The sequence below is a fragment of the Rhinolophus sinicus genome, chromosome 14 (assembly GCF_057876585.1).
Source record: "Rhinolophus sinicus isolate RSI-liver-muscle chromosome 14, RSI-T2T, whole genome shotgun sequence".
Classification (NCBI taxonomy): domain Eukaryota; kingdom Metazoa; phylum Chordata; class Mammalia; order Chiroptera; family Rhinolophidae; genus Rhinolophus; species Rhinolophus sinicus.
The window spans coordinates 45596019-45620042 of NC_142514.1; the positions used below are offsets into that span (position 1 = coordinate 45596019).

Genomic DNA, 24024 nt, shown 5'->3' on the forward strand with positions numbered 1-24024 from the left:
TGGAAACAACCCAATATCCGTTAACAGATGAATGGATAAACAAAATGTGGTGTACACACACCATGACATATTATTCAGCCTTAAAAAGGAGTGAAATTCTAACATGTTACAACATGAATAAACCTTGAAGACATTATGCTGAGGGAAGTGAGTCAAACACAGTAAGAAAAATATGTACAATTCCAGTTATATGAGATACACAGAACATACGAACTCATAGAGACAGAAAATAGAATAGAGGTTACCAGGAACTGAGAGGCGGGGGCCATGGGGAGGTATTGTTTAATGAGTATAGGGTTTCAGTTTGGGAAAATAAAAAAGTTCTGGAAATGTATAGTGGTGATGGTTTGCGCAACATTGTGAATGTACTAAATGCCATGGAATTATACATTTAGAAATGGATACAATGGTAAGTTTTATATAATATATATTATATCACAAGATGGATGGATAGATGGATAGATAGATTGATAGGTAGGTAGGTAGGTAGGTAGGTAGATAGATAGATAGATAGATAGATAGATAGATAGATAGATAGATAGATAGATAAAATATTTTGAAATGAACATTTTTTTAAAACTTTTTAAGTCAATGCTTTTCCACCCAGATACTATCTTTGGGGCAGTATACCTTTCAGGATTCCAGGTATCTCAAATGAATACTCAATGAAAATAATGACAAAAGCTGAGAATCCTTACATATGACTAATTCAAAATTAATCTTTCCTTAAAGAATAACCAGCAATATCAACAGTAAGTGTTAGGGTAGGAGAGGAAGCTATGAAACTCTTAAAAATACTAAATCATATAGAGGATAAATGATCTTGTTTCCCAAACTCACATAGAAAGTCACTGGATTTCTAGGTATAGTGTTAGCTAGACCTGGAACAAGGAAACAGATTTGTTTTTGCTACAACTGTCTCCGAACTTTTTGATACCCATGGGAGATGGCTGCCTGGGTTAGTCATGGGATGTGGTGATGAGCCGCTTACAAGACTCTAAAGAAAGATTCTGTTTTTACTGACTCAAGGGAGGAGACTGCAATATGATTTTATAAGAGAAAATAAGTGATTAGGCAGTAAACACGGTTAAAGGGTGACAAAGAGAAGCAACAGAGAAGCACTACAGAATGTCTCATAGGCAATATGAGAACTTGTCTTACTGCAACAATCATTGCATTGAAATTTTGGCTGACATATTCAGCATTAAGATCTCTCAATCCTTTGCAATGTGCCATCAAAACTTCTGGTTTTTGATTACGGCTTGTTTTGGGCTGGGAGGAAAGGGAATAACAGGGTGATAGCTAAAGTTTCTTTTTGAGGTGATCCAAATGTTCTAAATTGTACAATGGTTGCACATATTTGTGACTATATTAAATCCACTGAATTGTAAATTAAATGGGTGAATTGTATGGTATGAATTAATCTCAATAAAGCTGTTTTTAAAAAAAAGTTGAACCAGAATCTAATCACTTACAGGAAATGCAGAAGATAGAAAAACAAGTCTACAAGGAAGAAATTTCAAAAAAGTTGAAGCAGAATCTAATCACTTACAGGAAGTACAAGAGCTAGAGAAATAAGTCTACAAGGAAGCAAACATAAAATCCAAAAGGCAAGAAATTCTATATAACAACTAATCCAATTTCCTCAACAAGTCAACGATATAAAAACAAAACTAAAATTCCAGAGTTAAGTCCTAACTATCAAGTTTCAGAATTAATTAGGAGATCAACATTTCCATAACAACTCCTAACCTGCTCCCCAACTCAAATTTCAGGAAAGAGTGAGGTAACAACAAATACGGTTATGAGACCAGTGGTGCAACTCAATCTACTGGCTCTTATCTTTCCACCATTTTTCCATGGCTACTCAGTAACATACCAGCAGCATAACATATTTTAAACATGCTACTTACTGTGGTATGATGGGATATATTGCCAACAATGTTGAGGTTTTTGAGCAGTTGGGGAGAGCCACTGTATTGTCCAGAGATCTGCTTCCTAACTTCAGCAGCCACAGTTCTATAACAAAGAAAGCAAATATATTATTTTTAAAAAGAAAACCACCTAGGTTTAAAATTGGAGGAAGGTTAAGGATATTAAAGATTCATTTAAAGAACAAAACCTCAGCATATCAATAAGACTATAAAGTCATAAGGTATCAGTAAATACTGCATGTAATTACAGTAGGACATCTTTACAATGCTGATGTAGGGTAGGGTACAAAAGTGACAGCCAACTGACATAAGGCTTTTTTTGTTTGATTATGGCATTTCAGGGAATAAACTTTGGCTTATGATAGAGCTGGAAGTTACAAAAGGATGTATATATTAAAGTACCTATATTTTAAGGATATAAAATTAATTCTAAAATACTTTATAAACAAATCAAGATGTGGTAACAATTGAGAAGAAAAACGCTTCTTTTTCCCTTTCTAATATTACTAGCTCCTTATTCATACTCCAGAAAAGTATTCCCTATTTTTACTTAACTGATAAAAAAAGTCCTTATAGTAGCATTAATGTTTTTCCATAAGCTGACACTAATCACCTTTCTAGCCTTACGTATCTTTTCCCACATTCTTGTCATTGAGTTTTAAACTGCTTTCTAGAACGCTGTTTCTCTTCTGTATCCACAAATTCAGTTCTTAACCAGTTTTAAGGCTAAGACTCAAATGCCAAGACCTCTACACACACGACTGGTTTGACTCACCACAACTAAAAATAATAACACCCTTCTTTAAAACCCTTAGAGCATTTATCATAACCTAACTTGTATTTTCTTCCTTCCTAGTTATGTTTTCCACATTTCATGTATGTTCTATATAAACAGAGGCAGTAGTTTCATTCATCCTGTGTTCCCTAAAACATTTAGCAAACAGCACCCAAAATAGGTGAATGTTTAGCCCTATGAAACATATAGTATTACTGAACTTATTGACAAATGAGGTAAACCATTAAGGCATTAACATAACACAACTTGACAGATAAGTCTTTATTTGAAACAAGATTAGAGTTTAGAAGTTCCACAACTTCAAATGGTTGTTGACCTGTGGTGGTATACTCGTATTACAAATTTATTTAAATAGCATTTCTAAAACAAAAATATTTTAAATAATCAAATGACTGTATGGCTCATAAATCTCAAAGATTCCACAAACTATAAACCAAAATATTCAGTGAGTCCTAAATTCAGTAACTAAACAACTTCTTCACATTAGTAATAGTTTTGTTCAGTAGAAAATATAACTCAAGAATACAAAATAAAGACCACTATCCAAAGACTTTGTACAATTATTTTTCTGATGTCAAGATCTAACCTCTATCTTATGAACATCAACTAGCCACTTCCCCATTTTATAAAACTTCCCTTCTGTTCTTTCACTCTTTTCCAAAAAATAAACCCTACTTTCTTCCTATCATTACTCCATTGCACATAAAGTGAAATAGGCCTTACGGCCTGGTTTCTGGGCCAGCTCCATGATGCTTTTCTTTTCTTTTTTTTTTCTTAAGAAGGGCGCAACTCACAGTAGCCCATGTGGGGATGGAACCTGCAATCTTGGTGTTATCAGCACCACGCTCTAACCGACTGAGCCACCAGCCACCCCGTGACGATACTTTAGTTCTGAAGTGTTGCAAACTGATGCTTCAATTCAGGGCACTGAGCATCTTGGTCCCCATTAGAATTTCCAGCTGTATTTCTAAAGATTCTCATTTTCTAAAAATTACCCAGATTTTTGATACAATCTTTTCTCCCCTTCTTCTCTTCCATACCTCCTTCCTTTTTGCATATTCAAATCATTCCACACTGAGCATTGATATGAACCAATTATTCAATCAGAAATTTTTTTTTTCAATCAGAAATTTTTTATACAAAAGTAGAAGAGTTATCATTTTTTAAGGCTCAAGATACTGAATTAGCTTAACTCTTTCTTATGGGGAACTTAAGGTACTTTAGATCAATATTTGTATTTTACAAAAGGCTGATTTGTTATTCATAATTGCCAAAACTTGGAAGTAACCAGGATGTCCTTCAATATAGGTAAATGGATAAACAAACTGTGGCCATAAAAAGACATGGAAGAACCCTAAAGGAATACTGCTAAGTGAAAGCCAATCTGAAAAGGCTACATACTCAATCAGAAATTTTTGACACAAAGGTAAAAAGTTATCATTCTTTAAGGCTCAAGACATGATTTCAACTATATCACATTCTAGAAAAGTAAAAATTTTGGCAACAATAAAAAGACCAGTGGTTGCCAGGAGTTGCGGGGGGGGGGGGGGGGGGGGTAGGAAAAGGAAGGGATGAATAAGAAGTGCACAGGGGATTTTTAGAGCAGTGAAACCATTCTATGTGACACGCTAATGGTGGATACGTTGTTACACATTTGTTAACACCTACAGAATATACAACACAAAGAGTAAGCGTAATGTAATCTATGCACTTAGTTAATAATAATACGTATCAATATTGGCTCATCAATTACCACAAATGTACCACACGAATGCAAGAGGTCAACAGAAGAAACTCGGTGGAGGAGCATATATGGGAACTCTGTACTTTCTACTCATTTTTCTTTAAACCTAAAACTGCTCCCCAAAAAACTCTATTAATTAAAAAGTAAGTAAATAAATCAACAAGGCTAATACAGAACAGAAAAGGGAAGAAAAAAATGAGCATGAAGAAAATGACTAGAGGTTAGAGATGAAAACTAGAGAAGGAATAAAATATTTGAACGGCATAACACAGATCGAGAAGGCAAAGGGCAAATTCTGTAAAGCTTCTGGATGTGAAAAGACAGAAACATTCATTTCAGTGCAGGACTCCCCTTAGGCCTTTTAATAGAATCTGTATGTTGTGAGCATTCATTATTATTAATATGTTTAGTTTAAAGACCTTATAGCCTCCTGATCCTTTCGTCAAGACATGTGAGAATATGACAAAGCCTTTAAAAACAGAGACAAAGAACAAGTTTCTATGTCTACCTTCCCCCGTGCTGCTACTCAACTCAATCTACCAACCTCAGCACTATCTCACTGCTTCTGGGGCAAAGCATGAGTAATCAGAATTGGAAACTGCTGTATTTCATCAAATTAATCATGTCACTAATTGTTGACAGGTGCCATTCAGTCATGCACAGCTAAAAAAGAAAAACCTTGCCAATTAACCATCACACTACCAATTAATTGGAAGACGCACTCTGATTTCAGATGTTAAAAAACTTAAAATAAATATGACTACTTCAGAAAGAGACAATTTTTTGTTTAGTAACAGACATACTAAAGATAATCCCCATGTTACAAATATGTCTTATTCCTACATGATATAATTTCCCCAAAAAAGAAAATCAGTAATTGAAAATAAGAACCATTTCCAAACTGAGCTATAATAGCAATAAAAATATCTGCAACCCAGACAAGGAATATCCTTATACTGAGATCCTCTACATGAAAAGATTTCATTAAATGGTAGTGAGGAAATTTTCCCAAATAAAAACAGTACCTCTTAACCATATTATAGTCCAAAGCATGGAAGACAAGACATGTGACGAATATAGTTCCTGATAACAGTTAAAATTCTTTATCATAGATTACTTTTTCTGATAACAACTTTTCCTATACTTAGTGATAGCTCATATAGTAGTGAAGCAATATAAGAAGTCTTTTTTAGTTCTAATAAGCTATTAATATCAACTGGAAAGTGGAAAGAAGAGTAGGTCAAAAATCCCATAATTACTTGTGCTCCTAAATGATAAGAGAATATCTTCTTCCCCTCCCAAAAGAACACGATCCAATATTTGACCTATTTCTCTCTTTATCAACTCTCTCCTTTTCCACCAACTCCCTCACTATGTCAATATGTATTAGAGTTTTCACAAAATAAAGCACTCTCTAAGGCCATTCACCATAGGATGTTGGAAATAACCAACAAAGAACCCACATCCTGAGAGAAAATTGTGTTGTGTTTAGCCTTTCCTCTAACTTCCTTCCACTTTCAGATGCCCCATCCAATCATGATTTCTAATGACTCATCTGTCCCTCTCTTATCTCTAGTCATTCTTCATGGGGCCAGAGGTAAAGCATGAGTAAAAGTGAGTAAGGAGAGTTTACACTAAAATAAAAGTGTTTAGTTGAGCTACTCCTATAAGGTCACCAAAAAATATCTGCAATGTAATATGTCAAACAAGAGAACAAGATCTTTTGGAACTGGCATTGTTTATATCTAAGATAGAAGTCAGTGAAGAAGTGAAGAGTAAGATAATATACCACGGAATATACCAGGTAAGGGTAAGTATATCAAAGACAAGGCAAAAAAGGGCTAGCTTAAAAATCCCCAAAAGAAAAAGGACAAGAACAGCTGATACTCCACTGCTGTGACTGTCCAAGTTGAAGACTGGTGATTGATGGGTTGAATCAGAGTTCTACCATCGGTATAAAGAGAAGCAAAATAAAGAAAATAATAAAGTAACACAACATTATATCACCTACTAAGTATTTGTGCCAAAAACGTTTAACCTGAATTGAATCAAACCTGTACATCTAACATATCTACAGTTTACAGGAAATACAGACAACAATGTAACAAGTTAATACCCAGGAAACAATCAAACTAATACCAGAAGGCAGGTTATTCTGTATGTCAAGTCTCTTCAATAAGTCAATGTGAGAGAGAAAGTGAGGAAGGGAGGGAGGAGGGGGGAGGGGGCAAAAATGGGAGGGGGAGAGGGGAAGGGGGAGAGAAGGGGAGAGGGAAGAAGGAAGGAGGGAAGGAAGGGAGGGAAGGAGGGAAAGAAGGAGGCAGGCAGGCAGTGAGCTAAGCTTTAGCATAAAAAGGACTTAATAGTAAAAAATAAAGTCTATTTAAAGGGAAAAAAAAGTCTTAGATATGACCAAATACAAGGAATGGTTCTTAGATCCTGGTTTGAACAGACCAGCTATAAAAAAAATTTCTGGACATAATGAGAAATTAGAACACAAAGTATTACATAATTAAGAATTACTGTGTTTGTTTTTTTTTTAATGTGTGAAAACAGTATTACAGTAATGCAGAAAAATGTCCTTATATTTTATAGACGCAAATGATGTTTGTAATTTGGCTTAAAACTCTTCAGTTATTATTACTTTGCCTTAATGGGCAAAACTAGCAAATTAAATATGAAGTACAGATGAGGCAAATACTCTTCAAGAGATACATCCCGGACTCTATAAAGCCCTGCCTGATGATTTGTTCTGTTTCACTCAGGTTAGATACTCCTCTGTGCTTTGTAAGCACTCCGTGTTTATCCATATACATTCAAAGAAATGGAGCTTCTAGGAGGCTAGCTCAGCCAGGCAGCAGACTAGCCTGACTGCTTTCGGAAAGCCCCTTCATAAACATTCTCTTTAAAAGAAGCACAGAAATTGTAAAGTCGGTTTTTCTGCAACAGTAATGATGCAACCTTCAAATATAAAATTTGGTGTGGGGGGGAAGGTACAGTGAAGTATCAAGATTTTGTCTTCTCAGGCCTGGCACTCTCTCACTCTTCAGAGGCACCTTTGCAACCTCCTTGAGGAATTAGGAAGAACAAGGAAACTTCACTTCTGACTGGAGTTATGTTACGCTGTCTCTTATTTTGTACAAATGTCTTAAATCAGGTTAATTTCTGCCATTAAAGAAAATGTATATTCTTTAACTCTGTCTGGTGGCCCTTTCTATCAAGAACTATCTCATTACGATAACTGAACAATACTTTAATCGTGGCATCTATCAAATTGTTTTGAAATCTGCCGGGGGTGCCAAAAATTGTATACAAGTGGACACTTCAGTCAATGTTGCTCAAGCAGTAGTTCGCCGTAATCAGAAGTGTCTGGATGCTGATGGTAACCACTTTGAGCACCTCTTGTAATTGCAGAAGTCAAACGTGATTTGTATTCATTTTTTGTTATGGGCATAACTTGAACACAATTTTCCTTTCTTAAAATGTGTATACATTTTTGGCATCCTCTGTATTTACCTATTTCCCTGCAAGGAACTAAGCGATTAAAAAGTGGGCCTTTATCTTATTTACCTTTGCACCCTCTAGCAGAGTGCCTAGAACATACTGGGTGCTTAAAAAATGTTTACAAAGCTACAGTGGAAAAATGGGATAAAAAGAAACTCATAGTTCCTCTCCCAAAAAAAAGCAGTTCGGTAAGAATGCTAAAATGGAACTGATGTGAGCTTCCAGGAGGGAAGGACAGAAAGAGGGAAGGAGGGAGAGGGAGAAAGAAATATCGAGAGACAGGTATAAGAGTGGAGAAAGAGAAAAGTGGATAGGTAATAAGAATGAATTTACAGACTACCTAGTATGTGAACTTCATAAATACTTTTTAGAGTAAACTATCTATAAGTATTGGTTTCAAATGGATTGGAAAGGGACAAGAAAGTATGCCATTTTATCTATTACTGTCAAATAGTCAAGTAAATATTTCCGCGGTGGGGGGGGATTTCAATCCACAGAAGATTTCTAAATGTATAACCTTTTCTTTACAAGCCTAACTGATATCATTATTATCCCATTGTGTTAACTAGTAAGGTAAAAAACTACTGAAACTTTTTTTAAACAATTTTTTAACAAGATATATAATATGTTTACATATCTCAAAGTAGTTTCTAATATATCTTTAACATATCTGCAAAGGCCTCGTTCCAGAACTACTTTCAAGCTCCACAATTATGCAGATGAAGTTAATACAAGAAGTAGAGGAAAGATTTTTCAATATGGAGAAAAGACAAAGAAAGCAACTTGAGAAAGGAGACATCTTCAAAAACTAAATAAAAAGGGCCGGCCCGGTGGCTCAGGCTGTTAGAGCTCCATGCTCCTAATTCCGAAGGCTGCCTGCCGGTTTGATTCCCACATGGGCCAGTGGGCTCTCAACCACAAGGTTGCCGGTTCAACTCCTCGAGTCCCGCAAGGGATGGTGGGCTCCGCCCCCTGCAACTAAGATTGAACACGGCACCTTGAGCTGAGCTGCCTCCCGGATGGCTCAGTTGGTTGGAGCGCGTCCTCTCAACCACAAGGTTGCCAGTTCGTCTCCCACAAAGGATGGTGGGCTGTGCCCCCTGCAACTAGCAACGGCAACTGGAGCTGAGCTGCACCCTCCACAACTAAGATTGAAAGGACAACAACTTGACTTGGAAAAAAGTCCTGGAAGTACACACTATTCCCCAACAAAAAGTCCTGTTTTCCTTCCCCAATAAAATCTTTATAAATAAATAAATAAATAAATAAATAAATAAATAAATAAATAAATAAATAGAAAGAATATGTTGTACATGGCATTAAAAAATTCAAACTTCACGAAAAGGTAAAAAACAAAAGGTATAGCTCTCTGCCGCCTCCAATCCCCAGTCCTGGTCCCCAAATGTAACCACTTCATTTTATCTTAGGTATTCAAGAAAAAAGATGTGTATACCTTAGCATATATATAAGAAATCCTTTTTTTTTTTTAAAAGATTTTATTGGGGAAGGGGAACAGGACTTTATTGGGGAACAGTGTGTACTTCCAGAAAGTTTTTTCCAAGTCAAGTTTTTGTCCTTTCAATCTTAGTTGTGGAGGATGCCGTTCAGCTTCAAGTTGTTGTCCTTTCAAGTCTTAGTTGTGGAGGGTGCAGCTCAGCTCCAGGTCCAGTTGCAGTTACTAGTTGCAGGGGGCGAAGCCCCCACCATCCCTTGTGGGACTCGAAGAGTTGAACTGGCAACCTTGTGGTTGAGAGCCCACTGGCCCATGTGGGAATCGAACCGGCAGCCTTCGGAGTTAGGAGCATGGAGCTCTAACCACCTGGACCACCGGGCCAGCCCTCAAATCCTTATTTTTTAATGTTCATATATAACATCATATAATAACTTTTTTTTTTAATTAAAGTTTATTGGGGTGACACTGGTTAGTAAAGTTACATAGATTTCAGGTGTACAATTCTATAATACATCATCTATAAATCACATTGTGTGTTCACCACCCAGAGTCAGTTCTCTTTCTATCACCATATATTTGACCCCGTTTACCCTCTTCTATCACCCCCATCCCCCTTCTCTTTGGTAACCACTGCACTATTGTCTGTGTCTATGAGTTTTTGTTTCATTTGTTTGTCTTGTTCCTTTGTTGCTTTCAGTTTTATATCCCACATATGGAAGGCAGTGTGGAGGTTCCTCAAAAAATTACAAATAGAATTACCATAAGACCCAGCAATACCTCTCCTGGGTATCTACCCCAAAAATCTGAAAACATTTATCTGTAAAGATATACCGGGGGTGCCAAAAAAATGTATACACATGACTTGTATTCATCTTTTGTTATCGGTATATATTGAGTATTACAATTTTTATAGTTTTTTCCTTTCTTAAAATGTGTATACTTTTTTTTGGCACCCTCTATATGTGCTCCGATGTTCACTGAAGTTTTATTTATAGTGGCCAAGACATGGAAACAACCAAAGTGTCTTTCAACAGATGATTGGATAAAGACGTGGTATATATACAATAACGTTGTCTTGATATCTTCCATTATACATTTAATATCTTGAAAATCTTTCCATATCAGCAGATAAGAATAATAATGGTCTAGCAATATTTATCGAGCACTTACAATGTTCCAGACAATGTGCAAAATGTTACATTTGTTCCACCTCATTTATTTAACATTAAAAAAAAAAAAAACCCATGAAGTAGGCACTATATTAAGATATTGAAGTTTCAAGAGATTAAGGTCATTTAACCAACAAGGAATAACACAAAAATCTGAATTTAAGAGGCCCCACTTTTAACCACTGCTCTCCTTTTTATATGCTATAGAGTCCATGACATAGATAAACTGGGAAATATCAAGCTAGTCTCTATTAGTAGACATTTAGACTGTGTCTAGTTTTGGCAAAGATTACCACTGGAATATAAACTGCGTGAGGGCAGATTTTTGTCTATATCAAAAATTATGAGTGATTTCTATTTTCCCTTTTGGGCCTTTTGTATTTCTAAATTTTCTGTAGCACCATATATTATTTTATAATCAGAAAAATAGATATGTTTAGATAAAGTTTAAAAATAAATAACTTTCTCAAGCTTATGAAAGGTAGAGTCAGGGTTTGAATTCAGATCTATAAAGCTCCTAAGGCCTCTTTCCATGGAAGCAAGTTTACAAAGGTAAATGATTCTAGCTAGAGTTCATATTAATGATTTCTCCATTCTTCAAAACCTAGCCTCTGAGGTCAGTTAAATATGCCCACTGAAAATGTCTAGGGGGTGGCCAGTTGGCTAGAGCGCGGTGCTCATAACACCAGGGTTGCTGGTTCGATCGCCGCATGAGCCACTGTGAGCTGCGCCCTCCACAACTAGATTGAAACAACTACTTGACTTGAGGCTGATGGGTCCTGGAAAAACACACTTAAAATAAATAAAAGTTTAAAAAAGAAAAAAGAAAAGAACATGTCTACTGTATATATAAACTAATATATTAACAGAAACACTACAATGACTGCAGCCACTGTTATGATCCATTTCCTACCTTTCAGGGAAATGGATCATAAATGAAACTCCCTCTGAGTCACGGCCTTTGTGTCACTTGTAAGTTAGCCTGTGTTAAATTCTTTATGAATTTAGCTCCAGAGTGGACCAATAACCACCAAAGGCTCAAGAAAATGAAAACACATACGAGTTCATTTGTGAAACAGAACAGAAATAGTACTTCTATATAATACACTGCAACATTTAAGACAGTGCATTTTGGGGAAGGATAAAAAAAAGATGTCAGATGACTCATGTATCCATCCCATCTGACACTATTTTGGGATAACATTTAAGTCAAAGATTTAGAAAGCACTGTATTAAAAAGACTTAGATGTTCTCCATCACTCTGATCTATATAGCATTTCACTGTATCTAAATTTCTTCAACTAAAACATGGTAATAATATAGCTCCCTAATTCATGGAACATATTAAATTACAACTATAGAGAAAAAGGATTTAAAAATCTAGCATTTAGAAAAATTAACACATCTAAAATTGACACTAAAAAGAAAACTGGTGGGGGGGGGAGTTTGGGGGAAAGAGGACTATAAGGTAAAAAGTTAATCCTTCAAAAGGAGATAAATTTATCTTCAATTCCATCCTAGTTCATAAAAATAAAGCCAGAACCTTCTTACCCACAAATGTACAAATTGTATCTTGGTATAAACTGTATACACTTAATTGCTAAGTCCAGCTCAAACTCTTAAATACTTCTCAAATCTTTGTCCCCTCCTTCCCCTTCCTACAGCACCTGTCTACAAGCAACAGCATTCTTAATGCTGACAGTCTGAATGCTTTCTTTCCTCCTTAGAATGGGAAGAAAGCAAGGATGTCTCCTCTCACCACTTCTATTCAACACTATACTGCAGGTTCTAATCGTTGCGATAGGAAACGGAGGGAAGGAAAAAAAGAATTTAAAGGCATCCAGGTTGTGAAGGAAGAAATAAAACTATATTCACAGACAACATGATCCTGTATGCAGAAAATCCTAAGGAATTCACAAAAAATATGAAAACTAATAAATGACTTCAGCAAGGTCAGAAAATATAAGTTCAACATTCAAAAATCAATTGTATTTCTATATACTAGCAACAAACAAACCAAAAATAATTTTTAAATCCATTCATGATATCAGAAACTATAAAATACCTACAAATAGATTTAACAAAAGAGTATAAGACTTACACACTGAAAACTTTAACGTTGCTGAGAGAAATCAAGTAAGATCTAAATAATTGAAGAGAGAGCTCTGTGTTCGTAAATTTGAAGACTCAATATTGTTCAGATGGGAATTCTCCCCAAACTAATCTATAGACTCAACACAATCCCTATCAAAATCCCAAGAGGATTTTTGCAGAAATTGGCAAAATTTATATTGATATGGATCCTACAATATTTATGAGAATAAAAAAAAAATCCAGGATAGGCAAAACGATTTTGAAAAAGAAGTTAAAAGTTGAGAACTTACACTTCCAGATTTCAAAATTTACTATAGAGTTACAGTAATCAGGACAAAGTGGGACTGGTATAAGGACAGACATACAGATCAATGAAACAGAATTGAGTGTCAAGACATAAACTCTTACACTTATGGTCAACTGATTTTTGACAAATGTACCAAGACAATTCAATGAGACACGGACCGTCTTTTCAATACTGCTGCGACAACTGAACACTCCCACGCAAAAAAATGAACTAGACGTTCATCTCACATCATGCACAAAAATTAATGCAACATGGATCATAAACCTAAATGTAAGGGCTAAAACTATAAAAACCTACGGATGAAAACAGAGAAGGAAATCTTCTTGACCATGAATTAAGCAGCCTTAGCTACAACACCAAAATCATTATCCATAAAAGAAAAAAAATTGATGAATTGAACTTCATTACAATTAAAAAATGTGCTTCAAAATTCACCATTAAGAAAATGAAAAAACAAACCAGACAGGGAAATAATATTTGTAAATCATATATCTAATAAAGGCCTTGCATCCAGAACATATAAAGGACTCTTACAACTCAAAAACAAGATTAAATAATCCAATTTAAAAGTGAGCAAATAATTTGAGTAGATATTTCACCAAAGATGATATGTGAATAGCCAATGAGCACAAGAAAAACATCACTAATCATTAAGAAAATGCAAATCAAAACCACAATGAAATGCCTACTTCACACTCATTAGAATGTCTATAATCAAAAAGGAATCAGAACACTCACACATTGCTGGTGGGAACGTAAAATGGTATAGTTGCTATGGAACAGTTTGGCAGTTCCTCAAAAAATTAAACATAAAATTACCACATGACCCAGCAAATTCCACTCCTAAGAATATACCCACAGAATTGAAAACAGGTGTTCCAAAAAAAGCAGTATATGACTGCTCATAGCAGCACTATTCACAGTAGCCAAAAGGTAGAAACAACCTACATGTCCATCAACTGGTGGATTGATAAACAATATGTGCTCTATACAAGCAATGAAATATTATTCAGTCATAAAAAGGAGGAAAGTATGGATACACGCTACAACATGGATGAATCATGAAAGGAGCCAGACATAAGGGACACATATTGAATGATTCAATCTACGTGAAATGTTCAAAAAAGGCAACTCTAGAGAGAGACAATGTATTAGTGGTTGCCTGGGGCTTGGGGGTGGGAATAGGGAATGACTGTAAATTGTCACAAGGGATTATGGGGGGTGATGGAAATGCTCTAAAACTGAACTAGCTGATGGCTTCCCAACTCTGTAAATTTACTAAAAACCACTGAATGGCACAATAAGTTAATTTTATGGTATATAAAGTTTACCTCAATAAAGTCTTTTTTTTTTTTTTTAAAGAGCCTAGGTATGGTTGGGACTATTCTGTGAAGACGAAGAAATTGTCAGAGTAAGAATGAGGGTAACAGGAAAAAGAGTGAGAGCTGGAGTGGAGTCACTAAGAAAGTTTTGCACCCTAAGGCCCCATACCACAATCCCTGCATTTTTAGCAAAGTTTATGAGAATCATTAAGTGGCTGATAGGAGTAAAGGAGTTCATCATGATGCAGGAGCACAGATGCAGAAAGAAGCATAGGAAAGCAATAAACAAACAAACAAAAATGAAAAACAAAAAGGGGTCCAAATGATGCATAACTACTTGTGAGGGCTATGAGTCGGCATTAAGGCCAGAGCTAAACTTGACAAGGTGAAGGGACGGAATCCACAGCTGGCATCATTTCACCAGTTACATTTAAATTTTAGCAGGTGGCACAGCTGACTGTATAGCTATATACTGAAATAATTATAGTGATGCTGAACAATTTAAAAACACGAATTTTAAAGAACATCTGTTGTTTGGGTGTGACCAGCAAGCTCACCCTCCTTCTTTTGGTTAGGAACCCCTTCTTTTTGGTAAGGACCTTATTCCTTGAGATTGGGTGGGTCTGACACAATCACATCTCTCCCTCAAGCCATAGAAAAGGACATGCGACTCTGGACTAGCCAGAGTCCCCTACATCCCTAAACATAGTAATTGGTTCAAAGAAGGAAAGTGACCCAAGGCAGACCAGTAATTGAGTTCCTGGATCTTTTCTGCCAGAACTAAACTGGGCAGGATTTGAGCCCAAGGCTGCCAACTCTCATTGTAACCCCTCAGTGGAAAATCTATTCAAGACACAAAGATAAGAGGCCTGCTGACATCATCGGTATCTCTTTAGACCAAATGTACTCAGTTATGTGAGTCAACACTTTTTTGTGTGCAAATTAATCTGATTTTAGTTTCTGTCACTTGCAACCAAAAAGTCTCCTCTGCAAAAAGCCACTGAGGCGTAGTAGACATCTACAGTGGTTGCCAGAGGGGTCCAAATGTTGCAACCCAGGAGTTAAGAGGAGTTAACTCTCTGAGGAGATTGAACTGACTAATGGAAAATAGGGTGCAGGAAAAAAAGCAGGTAGATAAATTTCTTGTCCTTCCAGACCCCCATCTACTGGTCTGAGGAACTCTTCCTCCATAAAAAGATATCCTGTGCGGCACACCTGCCAACAATATCTCTCTAGCTCTTTGGGAAGCAATACCTCTATAGGTATCACTTTATATTGTTTCCCTTCCTTCTCTGCCTCACTTCCCTTTTCTCTTTTGATGTCCTGGGATTATGCCTCCCAGATAAAGCCCCAGTTCTTAATCCCGGTCTGTCTCTTGTTTTCTAGGGAACCCAGACTTAAAAACCTATAGCAACCAGCAGGCTTCATATGAAGTGAAACGTAGAAAGCTTTCTCTTTGAGATCATAAACAAAATGAGGATGCTCAATATTAATAAAATGTTGAATAGAAATCATAATAATCTGCACAGTAATTCAAGGTAACAACCTGTAGAGCAAGACAGAAAAAATAAATCAGTTATAAGGTTTGGAAAGAAAGAAACAAAAATTCATGATTTCTAGAAGATGTGATTGTCTACATAGAAAATACAAATAAATCCACAGATACATTTTTAGAATTAACAAGAATTTTTAGCAAGGTATATAGCTGGATACAAAATTGTTATATAGCTGGCAATAAATCTAACTAAAGATATGTAAGAACCTTACAAAGAAAATTATAAAATTTCACTGTACGATATAAAGACCCAAATAAATGGAGAGAGACACCATGATCATAGATTGGAAACTCAATACTATAAGGATGTCATCCCCCCTCCCCAACCCCGCAATTGATAGAGCCAATGCAATCCAATCAAATTCTAATAGGACTTGGGAGTTTTTCTAAAATGTACATGGAAAATCAAAGGGCTAAGAGCAGCCAAGACACTTTTTTAAAAGGTGGTAGAGTTTTTCTATCAAATTCCAAGACTTATTAGAATTAAGATTATTTATAATTGGCGAAAATATATATAACCAAACCAGTGGAACAAAATAAACAGCCCAGAAAAAAAAACCCACAAGTAAGGACACACAATCTATTACAGAGGGGGCAGGGCAGATCAATGGAGAAAGGATAATCCATTCTGAAAAAAATTAAAAATTCACACCATATAGATATCAAGTCCAGGTAGAATATAAGCCTAAACACAAAGGAGGCAACTACAAAGTTTCTGACAATACAGATGAATTCTTAATGACCTCAGGGTAATAAAATATTTCTTGAACAAGACTCCAAAAGTACTAACCATTAAAAAAGACTGATAAATTACATTAAAACTGAGAATTTAGTTTTGAAAAGATTCCATAAAAAGGATTAAAAACAAAAGAGTAGGAAAAGACATTTGTAACACATATAATCAATAAATGACTTATACAGTGAATGTATTAGGTTGGTGCAAAAGTAATTGCGGTTTAAAAGGTTAAAAATAATTGCAAAAACCGCAACTACTTTTGCACCAACCTAATATATAAAGTACTCACACAAATCAGTAAGAAAAAGACAGAATCCAAAGGGAAAAAACAAAGAGAATGGCAAAAGATGTAAATAGGCAATTTACAAAAGAGTATTCAAATGGTCAATGAACATACAAAATAGAACCCAATCTCACCAGCAATCAAGTAAATACAAATTAAAATTTTTACAATAAGATAGCATCATGGACGCACCAGATTAGCAAAAATGAAAAAGTTGGCAAACCAAGCGATGCAACTATGTAAAGCAATATTGTTGTGGGAGTGTACATTTCTACAACTATCTCATAAAACAGTTTGGCATCGCCTAATAAACTTGATAAATAAAACTGCCATGACAAGCAATAAAATACCTAAGACCCAACAATTCCCCACCCAGGTATACTGTAGAGAAACTCATGCACACGTGTAGCAGAATACATGTATAGAAATTTTCATCAGAACATTGTTTCTAATAGTAAAAAACTGGGAAAAAAACCCAAATGTCCATCTACTGTAGAATGGAAAATTGTGGTATATTTATACAATGAAATAATATAAAGCAATGAAAATGAATGAACTTCAACTACTCACAATATCATCAATGAATCTCATAGATATAAATATAATTTTGAGCAAAAGAAGCAAGACAGGAAAGCACATACAAACATACAATATGATTATACTCAAATGAATTCAAAAACAGAAAAATATATATTGCTTAGAGATTCATTCATAGATGCTAAAAAAAAGAAAAGCAAGGAAATGGTTATGTCAAAAGTAAGAACAGTGGATTAGAATAGTGTGAAGAAGGTAAAGTGTGGAAAAGAAGAGGAATGATACACCAAAACAAAAAACAAACAAACAAAAAACCCAGGAGAGTTATAAAGATGGAAATGAGCAGAGCATTTATGGGGGTACAGTGAAAACATATGATTGAAATGGCCCAAAACGCAAGCTTGAGAATTAAAAAACAGGAGGGACCAGATTATGGATGACTTTATTTATTTTTTGTTAGTTTCAGGTGTACAAAACAATGTAATAGACGTTTATCATTTATATCCCTCACACAGTGATAACCCCCCTCCCCCAATCTACTACCCCTCTGATATCGCTCACAGCCATTACATTTCCACTGTCTCTATTCCTAATGCTGTACTCTGCTTCTTGTAACCATATATATATAAAATTGTAGTTGACATTCATTATCGTTCAGCTTCAGGTGTACAGTGCAGTGATCAGGCATCTACATCATCCCTGAGGTGGTCTCCCTAATGGGACCAGTGTCCATCGGATACCCTACAAAATCTTTACAACATTATGGATGACTTTCAAATGCAAGCAAGAGTTTGGATTTAACACCATAGGAAGCCACTGTGTACACTGGAACAAAAGAACGCCATAATAAAAGCTGTATTTCAGGGAGACTTCCTCTGCAACACATTTGAAATAGAGGAGAGACAAAGATCAGCTGTGACCCTGCTGTGGCCATCTAGAAGGGAAGTAATGAAAGATGCTCCAAGGTGGCAGGGTGGCATTCATTCAAACACTTCTTATATGTCCAGTTTACACAGACTCCGTGCTAAGCATTGAAGATAAAAAGACCTAGACCAGCCATGAGAAAGCTCTGAAAAGGAGTATAAAATTGGGCGGAAAGTGAAGTGGGGGTATAAGCATGAGAAATTTTTTAAAAACAAGCAAGCAATAAATAGCTCATGAAATCAGTGATGAAGAAAAAAGTCAAAGGTTCCTAATCGTCAAGAGTTCTATCATTCAAGTACATATAAGATACCACAGTAAAGTAAGCACAGCCAGATGGTCCAAAGACTGATGAGGAGGAGACCAGGCAAGAAGTAGTCATGCTTTTACCACATACAAGTGAGAAATATGACTAGAAAAGAAAAAGGAATGATTGGTTGCCAGCTAGAAATGCCAGAAGACTCAATGGTTCTTTGTTTTATGATGAGAAAGGCATAATAAATCTTATGGTTTAAGGAAAACATCCATAAAAAGGAATAGGTGGAAGATTCTAGACAGGAAAGAGAAAATTGTGAGATCAAGATTCTGAGGAAGGTGGCAAGGTATGGGATAAAAAGTATAATAAAATAGGTAAACTTTAGGAATAAGACACCTTTCAGGCTCTAGAGAAAGATGGTTAAATAACATATTGGGACAGAAGTACGCCGAGGTTAAATTGAAGAACTCACATAGATGGTCGTGAACGTTTAAGTAAAAGATGGGGTAGAGAAACAAAGATGAAAAGAAGAGATGATTTGAAATAAACCTCATTTCAAACAAGAAAACATTAATTAATAAAAGATCAACTCTGGACTGGTCTAGTCTCTTTCTGACACTACTCTGCAGCTAGGAGCAAGAAATAGGTTAGATATTCAGAGTTGAGATGAGTACAACAAAGGGTCAGGGAGGTATATGTGTCCAAAGTGAGGAAACAGGCAGCACTGAAGTAGCTGATACTAACTGGAAAGGATTTACTTTGATCAGGAGTTGAGATAATGAATTGAACCAACTAGATTGAAAGACTGGACCTATCCAGCCAGTTATGAACAGGTTCAAGACTAAAAACAATTGAGTTTATAAATAAGCCTATATCCAGGAACTCCTACTCATGTAAGATTTTCCTCAGAAATAAAGATCTGATGAAAGCCTTTCATTAAATTCTGCTTCTTAGGCAACAAAATGATACCAAATTAACAAAGGAAAGACTAGGAAGGCAAGGGTAACTTTCAAGATGCTAACAGTGGCACTGTTAGAAAATGTGGATCTACTCCAGAAAATATTTTGCAGAAAGAAAACAGTCAAATAATAAGAATGTAAGATTCAAAATCAAAGGACTGGGATTTGAGCCCCAAATAATCTCATACTCTGCAGGCCTCAATTCCTCATCGGGATTATGGATTATGCGAATAGTAATAGTAAACAATACAGGAATAACAGCAGCAGCTAACATTTTTTTGAATGGTTATTATGTTTCAGGTATAGTTCTAAATATTTTACATGTATTAACTCATTTAATCCTCACATTAACCCTATGGCAGCTTTTATCCCTAGTTTACTGATGAGGAAACCAAGACTGAGGGGTTCGATCAACTGCCAGAATCACATAGCTATTTTGTCCTATAGGCAGGATTTCAACCTGTGCCATGTGCCCTGCAGCCTATATTCTTTTTCACTATGTTCTTCTGCCTCTCTGGGTTATGAAGATGAGAATGTAGTAAAAAGTATTTTAAGTATACACAAATGTTCATCATTACTGCTGAATATCTACTAACAGGACAAAATAATCCAAACGAAATCCCAGATCATTAATTTACAATCCACATTCCATAAATTGTACCTACTAAATGCTGGGGTGATTATAAAGGTTGAAAATGCATGTGCCTTGTCCTCAAAAAGTAGGGAGATAAGAGGCAATACCCGTTATGGGCAAAAATGCACACACATGCTGCTTTTCTATGATGAGCTGAGGTCGTAGTATGATCAGTGACACAGAATGAAGAGCTTGGAGAAATCACCAAACTACAAGCTTCAAAAAATAACACCACTAAATGCAAAGGATTGGGAAATAACTAAGCCAGAAAAGAAATCAGTATAATTCTTTTTAAAGTAAAGGTTTCTGACCATTAGAGAGAGAGAGAAAAGAGAAGAGAGAAGATTCAAATAACAGGCTTTTCACAGAACAACAAATTTCATATATATACACATCATAAAAAGGATTATCACTTCCAAGAGAAGGTTCTAAGCCACATTATAAATAAATACTATAATAGGGGGCGGCTGGATGGCTCAGTTGGTTAGAGCGCCAGCTCTGAACAACAGGGTTGGCGGTTTGATTCCCACATGGGTCAGTGAGCTGCGCCCTCCACAACTAGATTGAAGGACAACGACTTGGAGCTGATGGGCCCTGGAAACACACTGTTCCCCAATAAAAAATAAATAAATAAATACTGTAATAATAAAAAATAGTTAATAGCTACTGATCACTTCCTATGTAAAAAGCACTACTCTAAGCACTGTATGGGTATTGATTTATTTAATCCTTACAACAATCCTATAAGGTAGATCCTACTATTATCCCCATTTTATAGATAGGGAAAATGAGGCAGGAGTGAGGTGAAGTAACTTGCCCAAGTTTATTCAATGAGGGAGTGCTAGGATGTCAAACCCAGGCAGTTTGTCTCCAGCGTTTGTGCTATACTTCCTCTTGTAGGAAACTAAGAAGCAGAACAAGAATTTATTCATAAGTATTATTCAGCCCTATTTGGCAACAAGGAGGAAAGCATCTTTCATTCACAATAAGCAGATAATAATTCACCATTTGTAGCAGTTCTGTCGTTGGTCTTCCCTCCAAATTAAGTCTGCAGATTTCTCCTGAACTATTTCACCTACTCCTCTGGCTTCAATTACAATCAACTTGCTGATGACTCCCACATCTAGGTCTCCAGCCCAATGTCTCTTAAACTTACACCAACAACCCAGAAGACATTTCTCTTTGAATGTACCATGAACAACTCAAAATCAACATGCCCAAAATGGAATCATCTCCAGTCCACCTCATTTCCAATCTTCAAACCCCTTCTTTCTCCTGTACTCCCTTACCTCAGTGATTGCCTCCATCTTCCACCTGGTCACCCAAGTCAGAAAGCTGGGGTCATCCCAAACTCCTCAGTCTTTCTCACCTTCCACATCCAATCAATTACCAATCATTGCCTCGTCTACCTCCTAAGGATCTTTTCAATAAATGCATGTTTCTTCATTTCACTGCCTTACTTAACTTTACAACTTTACAAGGCTATATTAATTTGAATTTTGTGGGCTTTTTTTTTTTTTTTTTCAAAACTGATCATCTGTGTGTGTGTGTGTGTGTGTGTGTGTGTGTGTGTGTGTGTGTGTTGTTCTGGCACATCTGAGGTCGAACTCCATAAGTAATAAACAGATATTGTATACATTTCAGATCTAACTCCCTAATGTGCATTTTCTTGATCAGCACATTGTTCTGAGAGAGGAACTTTTGGTTCCATTAAAGAGAAATGAATACTAAGCATGTGTGTCAAGCAATACATTTTTTTTAAAATGGCATTGCCTTCAGAAACAAGACCCAGTTGTTTTACAAAACAAAATAATAATAGTAATTTCCTATTAACTATCACAACTCCCTAGGACATTCTATTGTAAGTATTGAATAATAGCTATATAGGCCATGCAGTATGCTAGACACTTTACACAAATTACGACAATGTTTACAAGTCTATGAGGTAGGTACTGTTGTTATACCCATTTTCCAGATGAGGAAAGTGAAACTTAAGAGAGCTTAAACAATTTGGCTAAGGTATCAAGTTAGAAAATAACTAAGGATCTGAACCAACGTCACAGTCTGACACTAGAGCCCATGCTTTTAAGCACTATTTTGCCTCTTAAGGAGAAAATGAAATACGTGTTTGAAAGCTCAACAGAAAAACAAATAAACACAAAGTTTAAATCAAAGAGATGTTAGTTTTAAATTAAAAACGAGCCAAAATAGAGTAACACTATGGAAGTTCGGACGGCTAAGAAAGGACCCGTTTGGTAGATCCAAAAACCTTTAAGAAAGGTTAGCAAACTAAAAAGATTCAGAGCCACAGAAATACCACTATGAAAAGATACATGCGACTGTTTCTTTTCTTGGGACATCATAATTCACGGAAATGTGGCCTTACTGAAACCAAAAAGTCTAGTATCTTACATTCGTATATTTCACAGAAAAAAAAAATTCTACAACTATTAGACTCCCCGCCGTAATTCAGTTTTTAGTTGTGAAGGGTGACAAAGGTGGAAACCAACCCATCACGAACAGGTAAAAGGCTGGGAAACCTCCACTTTGATCGCTGCCTTACTTCCAGACTCCTAAAATGCGAGTCAAGGGGACAGTGTGTAAAGAAGACTATTATCATCCATCTTCCTTCCGCGCTGTGAGCAAGACCGGCGCACACTGAAATTCACATGGCATTCACATCAGGCTTCAACCTAAAATCCGTCCAACATTCGGGAGCTGCCCACGGAAGGTGAAGACCACAAGCGATCAACTTTCCGGTGGGCTCGTGCACCTTTTAAATTCTGGGTGCACGAGCCCACTCTGAATGGGGCTCCTCCGCGCAGAGAGGGCTCCTGTCAGATTTCTCAGGCAGGCAAGGAGGAGGCGTGAAGGAGGGGCGGCCTCGCACCCGCCAGCAGCCCCGCGCGCGCCGCTCCTTTTGTTGGGGTGGAGAGGAGGGCGGACCCCCGCACCCTCCAGGGGGCAATCGGGGAGTGGGCGGGGAGAGGGGGTGGCGAAGCGCCGCGGTTCCTCTGGCGCCGGGGGTGGGGACACAAAGAATTTGGGAAGCGCCAATCGGCCGGCCGACGAACTCCCCCACCCGCCCTTCAATAAGCAGCCGCAAAACTCCAGGCCCGGGCCGCCGAGGAACCGTTGGAGGCGGGCGCCCAGGGCTCGCTAGGTACCCCAGCGAGAGGCTCGGCTGCGGGCGCGGGCTCAGGGCCGGGGGCCTAGGGCGGCGCGAGGCCTCGGTGACCCCGGCAGCTGCCACGAGCCCCTCCGCCCAGCTGCGGGCCAGGCCGCGGGATCCCGGCGTCCGTGTCGCCACACCCACCCGCCTCCTAGGCCCGGCCCGGGAGGACTCCCTGCCTCTTCCTCGGGCTACGGCGGCGCGTCCCACGCCCGAGATTACCTGCTGATCTTCTGGGCAAAGGCGCGACGCTCGGCCATGGCTGCTGAGGAGGCGGCGGCAGCGGTCTGGGCGCGGACCGGCGGGCGCGAGCCTCCTCGCTCGCGCTCCCTCCCTCGCGGCCTCTGCCAGTCCCAGCCCCGAACTCGGGAGGCTGGGGCTGGCGGCCGGAGCCGGGAACGAGCTCTGCCGTAATGCTCCTGAGAGGCGCGCAGCGAGAAACCGCTCCTCCCCCAGCGCGTCAATCCCCGCGGGAACCCAGGCTCCCCGACGCCGCTGCGGCGGGCGCGAGCCAAGCGGAAGAATGGGGCTTGGAGGGAACGAGACTCCAGCCTTTGCCGCCTTTCTGCCGCTGGGCCCGCACGACCTATAGGACGCAGAGAGAAGCCAAAGAGGGACCAGCAACCTAGCGAAGCAGGATAATAAGATACC

The 24024-nt window shown here is 37.6% G+C and overlaps 1 protein-coding gene across 11 annotated transcripts in view; it reads right to left on the reverse strand.

The window, feature by feature from the left end:
* The window catches only part of DOCK7 (dedicator of cytokinesis 7), a 188340-nt gene extending 164517 nt beyond the window's left edge, over positions 1-23823 (reverse strand). For 7 of the 11 annotated variants that reach the window (XM_074334828.2, XM_074334825.2, XM_074334829.2 and 4 more), the window contains exons 1-2: positions 22712-22836; positions 1914-2019 (exon numbers count right to left, since the gene is read on the reverse strand). In XM_074334828.2, the coding sequence (XP_074190929.2) occupies positions 1914-2019; positions 22712-22821 (216 nt within the window). In that variant the 5' untranslated portion in view covers positions 22822-22836. Of the gene's footprint in view, positions 1-1913; positions 2020-22711; positions 22837-23595 lie in introns of those variants that run through there. The other 4 variants (XM_074334832.2, XM_074334831.2, XM_019731324.3 and 1 more) reach the window with 3 other exon arrangements.
* Between the last annotated feature and the right edge of the window lie 201 nt (positions 23824-24024).